A 16,712-nucleotide genomic window follows, 5' to 3' on the forward strand; every position below is an offset into this window, starting at 1 on the left:
TATGCAAGATAAGTGGGAGGCCTCACACTCAACCTTTTGATAGTATGTTATAGAAGTATCGTGCAAGCAGTTCTCAATCCTATAAGGAAGGTCTGCATTGGGTGGGCTGTGAAAGTGCAAGACAAGGGCGGAATCTTCTTCTACCACATGCACAGCTGCGAATTTAAATGAGCTGGGTTCGTGTGATGTCATGTAATCTGAATTCCTTGCAGGATATTCTGAGAAGCGCCTGAATTTCAGAAAAAATTGGCCAAGGGAAGCAACACACACTGGTCCTGACCAACCAAAGCTGGCATCATTTGGCCGGAACTGAATAAACAGGAGTGAATCATCAAGAGTTTTTGAATGCTTTCTGAGAAGATTCTCAAATATAGTAGTTTCACCCTTTCTTCTTGGTCTCTTCTGCAATGTTAAGGCTGCTCTGTGTTTACTGTTAATCGTAATTATCCCTTGCATGTCATCCTTGTCAACAAAAAAGGAAAAACTCAGAATATAAGTTCAATTTATTTGCACCCGCACAACATGAGAAGGTACACAACAATATAAACATGGCAAACCTCCAGATAACATTGACGAACGTGGATGAATTCTTGTGATTCGTTCAACACAATGTGTCGGGGACTCATAGATACCAACTGTGACGGGACTATTTTATTCAAAGATGGGTTTAAAGAGATCCCCAATCTTGTAACATTTTTAATTCCAGAATTTTCTTCAACTTCCAGGTCTATCTCTGTAAGGCCTGACAAAGCATCCAAGTTCAGAAGTGCTTCTGATGCTTGCTCGTTGTCCAATTTAATTCGCAGCTTGTGGTGTCTAGAATTAGAATCAAAGATACATCAGGCCAACTGTTGATGCAATTACCTAATGATACCAATTACATCTTCAATTACCTGTAGAATAAGTTTCAAGCATCCCTGACATAAATTTTATTATAGTTTTGCTTGAGTTCAAACGAGCAAATAAATCAACCACCTCATCTTCAAAAACCAAAACTAAAGAAAGAAAGAGGAAAAAGGGAGTGGTTACTTCATAAACCATGATCTTCTCGAGTTTGGGGGCAAATATGCTCCTAGCTCTGGAGGAAATCCTGAGCCAAGTTGTTTAACTTCATCTCTGCAGATCACACACAATTAAGGACAAGCACAAACCCTTCACTGAATGAAAAGGCATAGTAAATACAGTAACAAGTCATATAACTACCTAGACAGAGGCTTAAGGTTGCCTGCAAAGCAATACAGGGAAAATTGGGTATCATTTCCTAATGTATATGAAGTGTAGACAGCAGCCTGCAAAAAACCATAGGAGATCAAAATTCTAACTGAGTTTCCCAACAAAAATGTTATTGCTGCATAATTACCTCCAATATGCCTCTTTGCCCCCGAGACAATCTTAAGAATGCAAAATATTTTCCGCCACCAAAATCCAACTCAACGTCCAATTGATGGGCATTAGTGTTAGACTTTCGTAACTTTTTAACCCACCTGTTACCATTGACTGGTTTGCAGCTTGAACCGAATGAAGTCAAAGTAACAGTAAAGAATATATTAGCAGGGTTGGCATATAAATTTACAGCTGATCCACATGGTATAGTAGCCTGAGAGCATATGTTGTCATAATCGACCTTCGCCCGTATGTCTGAAAAAGAGTCTGTTGAGAAAAAAGAAATTGTGGACTAACTAAGCTAGAAAATAGTTATGCTAGTACCTGCATCAGTCAGATGTACGTGTATCTCTGTCTCTAACAAATTAGAGACATGAACAGTAGGAAGGAGAAAGATTTCCTTCTGCTCTTGCAAAGCAATAGGCACATTCCTATTGCCTGGAGAATATCCTAAATTGTCAGGCTGGATAATGGGTACATCTCTTGCAACACTTTGGATCAAAAAATAGATATTAGCAACATGTCCACCCTCTGATCTAAAAGCACAACGTGCGGTTCCTAAAGTACTTTTCACTGATTCGACAGCAAATGCTGTCCGGACTTGGTAACTTAATTTCTCAAATAGCCCAGACAAGGGCACAGGCTTCCCACCTCTAAGATCATTAGACCACTCCACTGAAGATAACTTGAAATTCAGCAAGTCATCTGTTACTTGAGGTCTAAAAGAGAATAAAAAATTTCCTGCAAATGGAGGTGCAATCATGTGAGTTTCTTCCAAGTCTCATTCTCAAAAATATAAGTTTCCTATCTTTATTTCTTAAAGTGTAACCTTTGCCCTTCATCCTTTTTTTTTACTTGGTTTCTTAGCACGAAGACTACACGAGTAAATACACAAAAAAAAATTGGGAAAAGTACAAAGACCTAGTTTGCCCCTTATCAAGTATATGCAAAAGTACAACATCTGAAGGCGATTTTATCTGGATAAACTACCTAGTGGTTATTTTACCAAAGAACAACAACAAAAGCACAGCATATCCATATGCTGAAGTACATTCATGGAAAATAGCTTTTCACCTGACAGCAGAAAAAATGCAGATTACCACTGAAGAAGGAAAAGTGTGGCAACACACTCTAATATAGCTGATAGATGATAGCCATTTCATCATAAATTCAAAGAGGAAAGATGCTGTTCCTTATTTTAGATGTCTTATGCATACAAGAATAAAACGGCTACCGGAAGCATGTAGAATTCTATGAGATAATAATTCTCATATTTGGCAATTTTTCAACATCCCACAGCTATTCACTATGATTCACAGTTCACCCTATATGGTTGTCATCTCACAGGAAAATAGTTAAACACTCCCAAACTAATTATAGTATATTTATGTTTTGAATCTTCCCTAATCAGTTACCCAGTTATTTACTTGTAATCAGGAAATTTTCCTTAACTAAATATTTTGTTATTTTGACCAGAACAAAAAATCCAAGAGAAGGAAGGGCAAAAGAGCATAATTCATACCAACAGTTAAGGACATCAATGCCTTCTTCGGACCACCTGACAAACTAACTCCACTGAAAGTAGCCATAGAATCATCAACAGAATCCCCAGCATCTAGAATTAAAGAAGCAAACTCATTTTCCTCTTCTTTTGGTCGTCGAAAACGGAGCTCCATTGAGAAATCAGTTTCATTGTGTATCCTCAATAAAGGAGAAACGATGATTGACAAACCATCCTAAAACACCCGAGGAAACACTATGAACAAAATACGCATATGTTCAAAAACATGCAGTAGCTTCACCACTAGCACAATGGTCTAGAATAATACCTCAGTCGTTTGTGAAACTTCAACAACGATAAATGGACCTGGAGAAGTCTTTGATTCTGATAGACAATGACGAAGAAAGAAGAGCAAGTTAATTTGTTCTACTTTACCAAACTCAAAATTTCCGCAGCCAAGGAGAATGGAATCTTGAACCAAACACCCCCTCCAAAGAAAAAAAAGGAAAAGAAAAGAAAAATAAAAATAAATCACCCAGCTATCACTGTTTGATTTATGGCAACCAGCGATACAATATTATCATCACTACATCTAAGCTAGCAAAATCAAGCTTCACCACACCGCATATTCTTTACAGGCTGACTCCAAATTAAGGACAATAATAGCAATACAAAAGATCAAGCGATGAAACAGCAATATTAATAAACTCTGTTCAACTTTCTACAGCCTGTGGTGATCTTACTGCATAAAAATGTATTCAAAAGCTTAAACAAGTACAAACTTATCAAAAAATCCTGGTTTTAGTTGCTGCTTATTTTTTAATTTTCCACAGAAGTTTAGAGCACACAATTGTCCCAATGCAATGCAAATAAACTTTAAGAGTATCTTTCCCTCATTCTGAACCTATCTTCAACAAAGAAATGAAAAATGGGAATGGAGCCATTGACCATATGCTTCCAACAAATTATACTTCATATACCAGCCCCTACTGAACATTGCGTGCAATGAAATAGATATAATTTAAAAACCTCAATCTGTCAAGGACAGAGCTGATGCTAAGTTTAGACCAACTTTGCATAACATCACATTAAGATTGTGTCTCAATTCCAGAGAGGCCAACTTTGGTTTGAACCTATTCCTTGTCCTACCTCCAAAATCTTCCGTGATAACAGTTACTGGCTGGTCTAGATACATTCCATCAAACATCAATTCAACAGATATATTGACATGTACAGACCCAGAATCATCACAAAATTTACGTAATGTTTTGCACGAACAAGTCCTTACAATAAATTAACAGCAATATTCTTCTCCTTCTGATTTCTATGGTGCATGTGTTGCACTACAAGACATTTGCATCAAAAATCTTTTTATACCTGATTTACCAGGGCAGCACTGGCAAACAAAGTGAACATCAACACAGCCATAGCATCTTTCATAAAATCTCTGTGGTACCGAATGTTCCCTTTTTTGGCATAGAAAAATTCTAATCTTAATGCAGACATCCACAAGGGCTTCAAATTCAGAAGTCTAGAGCTTTTCCTCAAAAGGCAATTAATGCAGCTACTCGGAAAAAAGTCCTATATAATGCAGTAGTTTTAACAATTTACTCTAGTATGCAGCAGAAAAAGGGTCACTTTTACTCCAACAATTTCACGTTCCATTTCAGCAGAAATATGTGCCCATACTCCAACAATTTACTCTAGTTTGCAGCAGAAAAAGGGTTACTTTTACCATGAGATGACACTATGCGTGTTCTCCAAGCAAAAGCCCTAGCTTCTGAAAGTGAAAGATGCATCAAAGAAGTAGCAAAGGTTCCTTTGTCTGCAAGCTGGATTGAGAAGAAAGATGCCTCAGGAGGTCGATTTGCTAAAGCTAAGTGCCTGCAAAGCATATTTTTATGGGTTCATATTTATTGAATCTAATAGAGAAGCATTTGACTGGATAAGACCACTCAAAGAATTCAGATAAACAAGACATCTGCCAAAAGATAGTAGAAATACTTAATATGTGTAGTCATCATAACATAAATCCGGCTAAGTGGATAGGCTGACAGATAATTAGCAATAAAAGCACTCAAAAAAGACAGAATTGATCTCAGAATAATGCATCTCCATACTAATCAAAGTCAATAATGCATGTCATCATTTACAAACCAGAAGCATCTCATTCCATCAATCATCTCAACTAATTTTAAAGTATACAACTAATTGCACTCAGATATGTGCGATTCTCTTAGTCCAACAAAGCCAATTAAATCCTCTAGATTAAGCTTTTATGGTTTTCACACTAGTCATTGTGAAAGTATACTTAGAAACCACTGACCAAATGTCTCCGTGACGATTTAGGCTTGGTAATTATAGTATATACTCTCTAACTTAAATAGATTCACCCACTGCTGAGCTAAGGCTTCACATGGGAAAGTGATTCATGAGAATGACTGTCATATCAGATGCACAAACTGTCTAGAATTTTCAATTACAGGAAGAGAAGTTCTGGTGGAAGTACCTAAGAAAAATGGTGCTGGATTGTCTTCCAGCTACTAAAACATTCTGGTTATCAAAGAACTGACATAGAAGGGTCAAGCCCGACTTGTTCTCAACCTGCATACGGACAACACCAAACTCACATATTTGACAGAACCAGCCTTGGAAAAGGATGTCGAGAACTCCTTGCATTGTGATACAGTTTGAATGACAGTCTCATAATCCAGCAACGAAATGGACCACAAACAGATTTATTCAAAATGCAGAATGACATGATAATTACAGTGATAACATCAAACCAATAGTATGCATTCATACATCAAGCACTTGCTGCATCATATGTGGTACCTTGTTTGTATGTTATCTGTGACTTTGGAGTTATAAATTGACCATTAGAAAAATATACACCAATGAGATGCAAATTGCACTCAACTGAATTTAGACCATTATTTATCAAGAATGTGATATTTGCCTCATAAAAACTAAGCAACAAATTCACACTGTTCTAATATTCTAGAACAATGAGCACTAATCACCTAAAGAAACAACACTACTATAGAAAGGTGGGGCAGCAAATCTTGATAACAAAAGATTTGACTATAGACGATCGAACCCACAACCAAATTATGCTAGGAGTGGAGAATATAAGAAAACTTCATAGCCTATATCTTGTTTAGCTTGCAATAAAGAACTTCTGGTCCCTTACTTGGTTCATGCCAAAATCTAATGTATAGAAGCCAAGCTAGCAGCAATATTTCAGGTTTGATTCCAAAGGTGCTAACAAACCATGAACAGTCAAGGTCTGGGTAGTGTTCCATTCAATGAGATAACAACTTTTTAACATTATGCCCAAATAACTTCACACTGCATCCAGTTCTAGAAAAGCTCATTATCAGCTTAATTACCAAGAGAAATGAATCTGACCCTTTTTTCTTTCCACTAATGAAAAGTCCTTTTATCATATCTTAAAAGCTGCATGATCAGTTGTTAAGATTTCTTTTGCTTTGCTGCTCTGCCTAGGATAATTGTGGCCATTATCTTTTTTTTATCAATTAACTTACTTTTGGAAGGAATGAATTAAAACCAGACTGTTACAGAATTTACTCCAGAGTAACCAAACTATTATACAAAGTGCCAACCCCCTTCCCCACCCCCACCCCCACCCCCCTTCTTTCTCTTTCCAGCAAAAGGAAAAAAAGGCATGCATTAGGCAAAGACATGCTAATCCAGAAAAAATGTTAACATTGTTAAAAGATGATAGGTTCAATAATGAAAACCAAAAGCAATAACTTCAAAAAGAAGAAGTTCAGCAATACAAGTGATGCCTTTTTGTTCTTTTTCGAATTTTTTAAGTAGATATCTATATCTATACCATATATAAAGGGAGAGGGGGGTTTGGTGTAAACAAAATTCTGTCACTATATTTTTTTTCCCAAACTACCCTTGATAACTACCCACTATCACTATGTCTTTCTACCAAGTAACATGTATTTCTAATTATTCTATTTTTCAACTTATTTAGTAAACCTTAATTTTTATTGCAACTAGCAGTTATGGTTTATGGATTACTACCAAATACCTATCTATTTATACATTTTATTTTAGTGAATTTTCTACATATCTATTGTCAAAATATAAAACCAATTCTACTGAAAATGATTTCAACATATATACTCTAAAAATTTTACAGATATTTTTTTTATTAGTTGCAGCCACATTGTTGTGTTCAAGGCACACTAGTGTCATATAAAGTACGGGTAGGGAAAGGATCCAGACCTTGCAGCAATTGGCTAAAATCATGGAACTTCTTACAGCAAAAGGACCAGCCAGCTTTAGATTTCCAATGACAAACAGAAGGACGTCCAGTGATAGCTCACTTATTGATATATTTAACTACCAAAGCCACAATTAAATCATTAAAACAAAATAAGAAAAATAGGAGGACATCAAATGAGCAATCAAAAAACTCACTTCTTTAATTCTGATATACAAATGACCAGGCACCCCAGACAAAACATTTTCTGAACCCTGAATTAGAAACCGATAACGGAAGAAGAGGCAAATTTCAAGTGGATTCACTAGTTCTCTCCTGCAACAAAAGTCGGTGTCATAAGAAGATTTTTTGCAAGTACTGGGAAAGCTAAATGATCATGTTGCTTTGCAACAGAATCCTCACCATATGTTTCTCTGGGCATCAAAGTGATGCAGCATAATCTCTAGGCTGCTCATAAACCTAACTTTGGTGTTTGACATCTGCACAATGATTTCAGTGGGACTTAAAGATCCTTGGAGGAGTGGAAACTTTTCCACAGTATCTGAGAGTTCATGAACTACTGTCAATGTAGCCTTGTCTATTACAATTGTAATCTCCTGCAACTTTCCAGCACTCTTCAACTCTCTGTCATCATTTATTTTTGAACCATATTCAAGAACAGTACCAGGCGCACCCACTGAACAGCTTTCCTGGAACAGATTATTACCAAATGGAAGCAAGTCCGAAAACACTTTGCACTTAAAGGGATTCCCAGGCTTGCTGACAAATTCAAGAACTCCATCAATGAAAGCTACTGATCGATTATTCTTATTGTTCACAAGGTAAATTGTGTTTTTAGCAGGAATGCTATAATGTTCCCACTCAAAATTGCCATCATCAGACTGAGATCCATAAGGAAGCATAGACCAAAGGGCCCATGAACTATCAGTAGTGCCTGAAACATCAACAAAATCCGATCTTGGCCGACCGTTCAATCTCAATGGCTCCCCAGAGGCATTTTTAGCATACAATGAGATCAAGGAAAATGATTGAGCTCGTGGCTTCCATCTCCCAGGATTCTGATGCTTCACCTAGCACAAATTTGACAAGCAACATTGCAACACGATTCAGAGAAACTTCTTGACAAACGTACTGAATCTATGCTGGCCATTTGAGACACAATAAGACATAACAATAGTTAGGCCCATTGGTTGATTGTTTTTGTTAAGAGAATATAAGTATTCCTGTAGATAATAAATTAGTAAAGGTATTTTTGTAAATAGCTTGTTAGGTTTGTACTCCTATAAATACTAGTTAGTCACTCATAATATGACGACTAGATGTATTTCCTCCTAAAATACCTGTTGTTATGGTATCAGAGTTAAAGCCCTAGGGTTAAGGTTAAACATCTAGCACAAATACTGTTCACGTGCACACTGTTCATCGCAGCACTATTTACAGTGTTACTGTTCACGACGCACGGTTCATCTCGAGTTTTGACCCTTTGTTTGGTTTGAAGTGCTATTCGCAATGGCTAAAATCTTATCAAAAAGTGTCAGAAGTAGAGGAGGTCGTGGACATCAAGGCACCCGTGAGTGCACTCATTGTGGTTTGAAGAATCACAATCGTGATACTTGTTGGGATTTAATTGAAAAACCTCCTCGGTTTGCTAATGCGGTTATCACTGACCAAACTGAATCAAGTTCTTCAACACAAGGGTCCTAGAAGACTATTACCATATTCGAAGAAGATTATATTAAATTCCTACAGTATCAAGTTACAAATCACGTATCTCTTCCCTCAGCTTCTTTAGCACAAAAAGGTAATGACTCATGGATTATTGACTCCGGAGCTACTGATCATATGTCAGGTACCTCTAAAAATTTTTCTAACTTTCAAGAGTCTATCTTTCCTCATGTTACTTTAGCTGATGGATCTATCACTAAAGTTAAAGGACTAGGCACTGTAGAAATTAACCCATCTCTTCCGCTGTCTTCTGTTACGTACCCAGTTTGCCCTTTAATCTAATGTCTGTTAGTAAACTCACTAAATCTCTACAGTGTTCAGTTACTTTTTCTCTTGATTCTGTTGTCATTCAGGATTTGAAGACAAAAAGAACGATTGATTGAGGGCATGAACATAATGGTCTTTATTTTCTCAACTCCAATGGTCTGATTGCGTGTCCTGCTACTGTTTCTCCTCTTGAAATTCACTGTCGTTTGGGTCATCCGTCTCTACAAAATTTGAAAAAGCTAGTTCCTACTTTGAGTCAGTTGTCTTCGATAGAATGTGAGTCTTGTCAGTTAGGAAAGCATCATCGTGTTTCTTTTGCTCCTAAAGTCAATAAATGGGTTTCTGAATCCTTTTTGTTAGTTCATTCTAATGTTTGGGGTTCTAGTCGAGTCACTTCAAAGTTCGATTTTAAATATTTTGTAATCTTTGTTGATGATTTTTCCAGAGTTACGTGGCTTTATTTAATGAAAGATCATTCAAAACTATATTCCATTTTTTATGCATTTGTTACAGAAATAAAGAATCAATTTGGTGTGCCTGTACGTATACTTCGCCGTGATAATGCGAAGGAATATTTTTTCACTCCATTTAATACCTTTATGACTAAGTCTGGTATTCTTCATCAGTCCTCTTGTTCTCACACTCCACAATAGAATGGAATTGCTGAAAGAAAAATTGGATATTTAATCGAGGTTGCTCGAACACTTTTGTTGCACATGAATGTGTCCAAACAATTTTGGAGTGATGCAGTTCTAACTGCATGTTATTTAATTAATCGCATGCCATCTAATATTCTTGGAGGTCAATTACCTCACTTCATTCTTTTTTCTTATGAACCTGTATTTAAATTACCTCCTCGCATTTTTGGATGTGTGTGCTTTGTTCATCAGCTTGCTCCTGGGGTGGATAAATTAGATCCTCGTGCCATTAAGTGTATTTTCTTAAGATACGCACGAGCGCAAAAAGAGTACAGATGTTACAGTCCAATTTTAAATCGATCTTTTATTTGTGCTGATGTTACTTTCTTTGAATCCATTCCATATTTTATGAAACACGGTATGCCTTGTGAGTTAGACCCAGTGTCCCTCTTTTTCCTCTCCTGTTTTATCAATCACTTTTTCTTTATTACCCAAGTTATCTAGTCCACCAGATTCACTAGATCGATTATCTCGTCCTAATCTTCAAGTTTATTCTCGTCGTTCTATGGTTGAGAAAGCTCCTGATATGCCACGCACTTCACCAATTAACTCTCAATCTTCAAATCCAGATATGACGCTCTCCTCAGAGTTAGATCTTCCTATTGCTTTATGCAAAGATAAGAGGCATTGCACTTTTCATCCTATTTCTAATTTTGTTTCTTATTCTCGTCTCTCTATGTCATATTCTTCTTTTGTTGCTTCCCTTGATTCTGTCTCCATTCCTAAGTCTATTACCCATGCTCTTAATCATCTTGGTTGGAGATTAGCTATGCAAGAAGAGATGTCTGCTTTGGAGAAAAATGATATTTGGGATCTTGTCCTTCTTCCTTCTGGTAAGCTGGTTGTTGGCTGTAAATGGGTGTACACTATAAAAGTACAACCTAATGATTCTATTGATAGATTGAAGGCTCATCGTGTAATTAAGGGATTTATTCAGGTGTATGGAATTGATTACTTAGAAACATTTTCTCCTGTTGCAAAGATTCCCTCTGTTTGTCTTCTTATCTCTTTGGCAGCAACTTATAATTGGCCATTGCATCAGTTAGATGTGAAAAATGCATTTCTGCATGGAGATTTGGAAGAAGAGGTATATATGGAACAACCTCTTAAATTTGTTGTTCAGGAGGAGAATTCGCGATTGATTTGTCCTTTGAAAAAATCCTTATATGGATTGAAACAGTCTCCGAAGACTTGATTTGGTCGGTTTAATAGTGTTGTCATGGAGTTCGGTATGACAGGATGTGAAGTAGATCACTCTATATTTTATCGGCACTCTAATGCTGATAAAATTTTATTAGTTGTTTATGTAGATGATATTGTGATTACAGGTGATGTTGTGGGGATCCAGAAACTTAAATCCAATCTGCAGGCAAACTTTTAGACAAAGAATTTAGATCATCTACAGTATTTTCTGGGTATTGAGATAGCTCGGTCTAAATATAAAATTTATTTATGTCAAAGAAAATATGTACTCAATATGCTGAGTGAAGTTGGGATGTTAAATTGCCAACCCGTGGATACTCCAATGGATCCTAAAGTGAAATTAGTAGAAGATCAAAGTGCATTACTAGATGATTCTAGACAATGTCGAAAACTTGTGGGTAAATTAAATTATCTCACTGTAACGAGACCTGAAATTTCATTTGCAATAAGTTTTGTGAGTCAATTTCTTAATACCCCTCGTAATAGTCATTGGGATGCTGTTATACGGATTCTCAGGTATCTTAAGAGTGCTATTGGAAAAGGATTGTTGTATCAAAATCATGGACACACTGATATTGAAGGATATAGTGATGCAGATTGGACTAGTTCTGCCTCAGATCGAAAATCGACCACAGGATATTGTGTGTTCGTTGGTGGTAATTTAGTGTCATGGAAGACTAAAAAACAAACAGTTGTCTTCACATCAAGTGCAGAATCGAAATACCGCGCTATGACTCACTGTATATGAGTTGGTTTGGTTGAAAAGCATGTTACTTGAAATTGGGTTTGAGCATAAACAGCCAATGAATTTAGCATGTGATAATTAGACGGCTGTTCATATTGCTTCTAATCCAGTGTTTCATGAAAGGACAAAATATATTGAAGTTGATTGTCATTTCATTCGAGAGAAATTGTTTAACGGAATTATTAAGACATCTCATGTACCGTCTGTAGATCAATTATTTACCAAGAGTTTAGGGGGTTTTAGGGTGAGATATCCTTATACTATATAAGAATGAGTTTAAGATTAGATTTCAACCGCAGGGGTGGGGCTATTTTGGGAATGTGAGAGTATTTGAAGAGTAATTGGAATACTGAGTACGAGTCATTATAGCTTTAATTTCACTATAATTACTTATATAATCTTTCAAACATTTAAGGTTAGGGGCATATTTGGTATGTTACAATGTTTGAAACCAAGTTGAGTATCAAGTACAACTGAATAAAGCTTGTATTTTGATAGAATTACATAAAAGTCCTTTTAATCATTTATTATACTAACATCCAAACCTTTCAATTTCCTGAAACATTTCTCATCTGTTAAGGAATTAATTGGATGTTTATATAATTGGATTTTAATTGCAATTAATTAACTTAATTATTATCTGAATAATCATTATCATATTTATGTCCCCATGTTTAGCCGATACCCTTTCTTCTTTTTCGGTTTCACCTCTTTGATTTTATTATGTCTATTAAATATTTGGTAAAATGCATAGCTTTTCCTTTAAATTGAGGTGAGTTCTTTGAGTTTGTCTTCTTCGATTGTAGTTTTCTTTTCTGATGATTGGTTTATTTAAGAACTCCATATAGTTTATCTTTTGATACTTCTAATTCAAAAAACTGACTAATTGTATTTTTTTTCTTAGTAGATCCCAGAGATTCTGTCTCTGGTCAATGTACAATTTAAGATAACATTGTTACTTTCTAAAATAATCAGAAAAGCAATTTTATCATCTTCTCCTCCTCAGCCAAGGTATTATCTCTTTATTTAAGTCAAATAACTTATTTCTCATGAACTTTCTCCTATTATTCTTGACTCCAGGGATCTGTTGACTACATTCCAGTAGTTATGGTTCAAGTAGTTATTTTTTCATGTAATATGATTTGAAATTCAGCTTGTATTTATTTTAATTGGGAATTTTATGATTGTAAAATTTATTAACTTATAATTTTGTACTTCATTAAAATTAAAAAACAAAATTAATCATGCTACATAGTACTAAGATGTCATTTGCACTCTATTTGCTTTTTATGTTATGATCCCGTTCTTGTATTATACTGTTTATATAGTTTCAAATATTAAAAATTTGTTTTTTTATGCTATCTAAAAGAATTTGTAGTGGAACTTGATGAGTTTAAATGCTTTAACTGCAGCACCATTTTGATTGCACTGTATTAATTCATTTACTCATAATTGTATGTTGTACAATGATAAATAATGTTTCTTGATTTGATTGAAACAACTATTATCTATAGTTCAAACGAATCAATTAAGTAGAGATGTTATATTGGATACTTATATAAGTAAACATTGGAAAATATCATTAAGCAGTTTCTACCTATAGTTTGCAATTCGAATTTATATGAGGAATTTATTCTGATTTTAGTTACCATTTTCTACAATTTCAAAATTAGAAAATATTATTTGTACCAATTTTTTATAATCAAGATAGTTTCAATTCATATCTTTAACAATTATGCAGATTTGAACTTATTTATGATATTATAAAGAAATGCCTCTAGCAAAAAATATCAAATCTGAATAGTTTTTACAAAATTTTGAAAAAAATCACTTAAGTTTCTTATCTATCTATCATTTTTGGGCATTATTATCTCTGTAAGAAACATGTGATTAAGTCGTATTATACCCACCAAATTATATAAATAGTTAGTCAAAAATAAAATTATTTTAGATTAAATTGAACGCAAAGTGATTAATGGATAAACTTGACTTGATAATTCAGGTTGAGTTTAAGTCGAGGGAGAAATTAGAAGCATTGCTTGAGGAATCTTTCACGAACATATATAGATTCGAGAGATGAAGGGTCTAATTGATACTTTAAAATGTTTTATCATCTTGGATAAGTTTTAGAAGTCACATTTGGATACTTTTCAATTGCACTTCAAACATTCTTACATTTTCAAACTACCATTATCTTTGCAGTTGAAATCTAAACATAACTTTTGATCACAACGGATTCTTATATAGTATAACGATAAGGATGTCTCATTGCACATTATTTTTATTGACTCACTATGTAACTTATAATTTTTCTATTAAAATTACATGATAAAATCATCATACTTCAGTTCCTATATTACAAAATATTAAATAATAATTATTAATTATCTTAAATCACAAGCATCAAATTCCCGCGCGTCGCGCGGGCTGTCCTTCCCTAGTATTTGTAATAAGTTGGGTACTTATGATATATATGCTCCAACTTGAGGGGGAGTGTTAAGAGAATATAAGTATTCCTATAAATAATAAATTAGTGAGGGTATTTTTGTAAATAGTTTGTTAGATTTGTACTCCTATAAATACTAGTTGGTCACTCATAATATAGTGACTAAATGTTTTTCCTCCTAAAATACCTGTTGTCAGTTTTCAACCTCACTGGTCACAAGAAAGTTTAGTGACCAGCAGGAGAATGTCTAAAATACGTTTTAGCATCTGATTCTAAGTGCTGTAGAAAAGCTTAACTTCTTAGGAAGCTTCAGAAAAGGACAAGAATACATTTCTACTGAAAATAAAGGAGGAGACGCATTTATTGGTGCACAATAGAGATTAAAAATCTAGAGGCAATAACTAGAGATTCTCTAGTAAGCCAGCAACACTACTGAAAGTCACACTACCATCCAAGTTCAGAGAGCTGGAAGACAAGATCTAAAGTTCTGAAATGCTGATCTAATCATAATCAAACTGTGCCAAGTTTTTAACTGCCAAAGATCGTTCCTTAGGTACACTCCACACTTGGCAATATGTGTGGCAAAGAAATAAAAAAACTAAAGGTCTTATTGAACAACTACACTTAGCTTTTAGCTTATAGAAAAAATATACTCAGCTTCAAAGTAGAAGAGAACAGGCCCATAATGTATCGCATACAAGCTTTTAATATGGTTGAAGTCAATTGAATATCAAAATCCGTAATATACCATATCAGAGGTGGCTATGAATTTTCACACGGCGGAAAAAAAAAAGCCATCATGGATTTTGCAGTTGCTCAATATGGCAAACCATGAATTTAACATTTTATAAAAGATGCCGGACACTTACAAACTAATGCAGCAAGAAAAGTTGCATGAGTAAAGTGCCAAAATTTTGGATTCAGTACAGTGTCTATAGCAAATTGAAAAGCTAAGTAAGAAACTGGAAAATAGCCAACTTCTGCACTATATAATACAAAAAATTTAGAAATCACTTACCCTGAAAAGAGCCCTCTCTCCCACAAGCGAATAATGAATTTTTCCAACTAAGTTGTATCCACTTTCTGCTTCCTCAACCGCAATATATGTGTGTTGATAGACATCCTCAATTGCGACTATTGATCCTATACACATGGTAATAACCATTATAGCCAATACCAATCAAGAAGACAACAAGGAGACGTTCTGCAACAGCTAAATAAATACCATCAGGAATTTTTTCTCGGAAGCTTCCTTCAGATTCTTGTTTCAGGGACCAACGTCTTTGTGTCGAATTACTACTTTTCTCTTCACTATAAACTCCAGACAAAGATTCAACAACAGAGAGTATCATCTGATGCATGTGGCAAAAGCTAAAATAAGTGAATGATCATAACCAATAGTTATACAGGCATAAAGGAGGATACTTACACCTAAAATCTTCAAATAACATGCTAATTAGCAAAAGCAGAATTGTCCCTCAGTGACATACTAAGTCGCCATTTCCTTTTTCTTACTTATACTTAGGGACTAAGGAAGAAAAGCTCTAACAAATTTTTCGAAAAGAACAATAAAAGATTGGCAGATACTTAATGGTCAAGGACCTCACTGTCCCATTATCTTATCTGATTCGATATAGAGTGTAATTAACTCAACCAGGGGTATTTTGAAGTATATGCATCCTTTCTAAAGATGTTTTCAGGTCATTTGATGGGTGATCTTTTTAGGATAATTCCTACTTGAATGATAATTCTATTCAAAAATAGCCATTCTACCATGCTTCTAGCAACAATAGTTGAACAAAAGCAAGTTTGAATGTAATGGGAAAAGGAGGCATTTATTGAAGATCGGGAAATGTCAGTTGTAATATGGCCATCTTAGTAAAAAGCAAAATGAAGCTATGTGATTCCTCACCCGTAACTGACTTAGAGAGAGGACCATATCAAAACCTGAAATAGAACCCTTGCCAACCCAAAGCTGATTTATGTACAGCGGACCAGTCCCATCTCTTTTGACAGGCCACTCAACTGCAATTACTGCACATAACTCTTTCAGTATGTAGCTTTGAGGACTTGAATGCAAATTTTTGGATCCTGTATTATCACATAAATCTGGCAAATTATCAGCAAAAGGTTCATGTTGAAAAGCAGAAGTACTCATAAAACTTGAATCATGAGTGACAGATTGTCCTGTATTCTCATGCTCTTCGATAACTAAAGGATCTCCAAGCATAATGGATGATGAAATATCATCACATGCAACAGCAGAAAAATGAGGAACTTGAATTTCCGTAGCTTGGTGTTCTGCAGCTTCATGAAGGAACTGAGAAAGGATGGAAAACTTGGAAATCTCAAAAGAAACTTTATTTAGTGTTTTTGGCCCTTCAGCACTCAAATGGACATTAGTTTCAAATAGAAGTTCCTGGAATCTCCCTGCACATGATTAAACAAGTCAATAACATGTCTATAACATCAGAAAAAATAAA

General features: G+C 35.1%; 1 protein-coding gene across 7 annotated transcripts in view; it reads right to left on the bottom strand.

Annotated features, from left to right (window-relative positions):
* The window catches only part of LOC140010386 (uncharacterized), a 32,405-nt gene that overhangs the window by 9,103 nt on the left and 6,590 nt on the right, over positions 1 to 16,712 (bottom strand). For all 7 annotated transcript variants that reach the window (XR_011817666.1, XR_011817665.1, XR_011817664.1 and 4 more), the window contains exons 7-22: positions 16,142 to 16,659; positions 15,455 to 15,581; positions 15,248 to 15,372; positions 7,548 to 8,215; positions 7,343 to 7,460; positions 7,148 to 7,264; positions 5,394 to 5,488; positions 4,620 to 4,768; positions 3,213 to 3,268; positions 2,906 to 3,119; positions 1,708 to 2,124; positions 1,361 to 1,638; positions 1,204 to 1,289; positions 1,030 to 1,116; positions 558 to 816; positions 34 to 462 (exon numbers count right to left, since the gene is read on the bottom strand). Coding sequence is in view for 4 of the 7 variants with exons in the window: in XM_072057194.1 (XP_071913295.1) it covers positions 34 to 462; positions 558 to 816; positions 1,030 to 1,116; positions 1,204 to 1,289; positions 1,361 to 1,638; positions 1,708 to 2,124; positions 2,906 to 3,119; positions 3,213 to 3,268; positions 4,620 to 4,768; positions 5,394 to 5,488; positions 7,148 to 7,264; positions 7,343 to 7,460; positions 7,548 to 8,215; positions 15,248 to 15,372; positions 15,455 to 15,581; positions 16,142 to 16,659 (3,743 nt within the window). In the remaining 3 variants the exon portion in view is untranslated. The remainder of the gene's footprint in view (positions 1 to 33; positions 463 to 557; positions 817 to 1,029; positions 1,117 to 1,203; positions 1,290 to 1,360; positions 1,639 to 1,707; positions 2,125 to 2,905; positions 3,120 to 3,212; positions 3,269 to 4,619; positions 4,769 to 5,393; positions 5,489 to 7,147; positions 7,265 to 7,342; positions 7,461 to 7,547; positions 8,216 to 15,247; positions 15,373 to 15,454; positions 15,582 to 16,141; positions 16,660 to 16,712) is intronic.

This window comes from Coffea arabica, chromosome 7c (genome assembly GCF_036785885.1).
Source record: "Coffea arabica cultivar ET-39 chromosome 7c, Coffea Arabica ET-39 HiFi, whole genome shotgun sequence".
In the NCBI taxonomy this organism is placed as follows: Eukaryota; Viridiplantae; Streptophyta; class Magnoliopsida; order Gentianales; family Rubiaceae; genus Coffea; species Coffea arabica.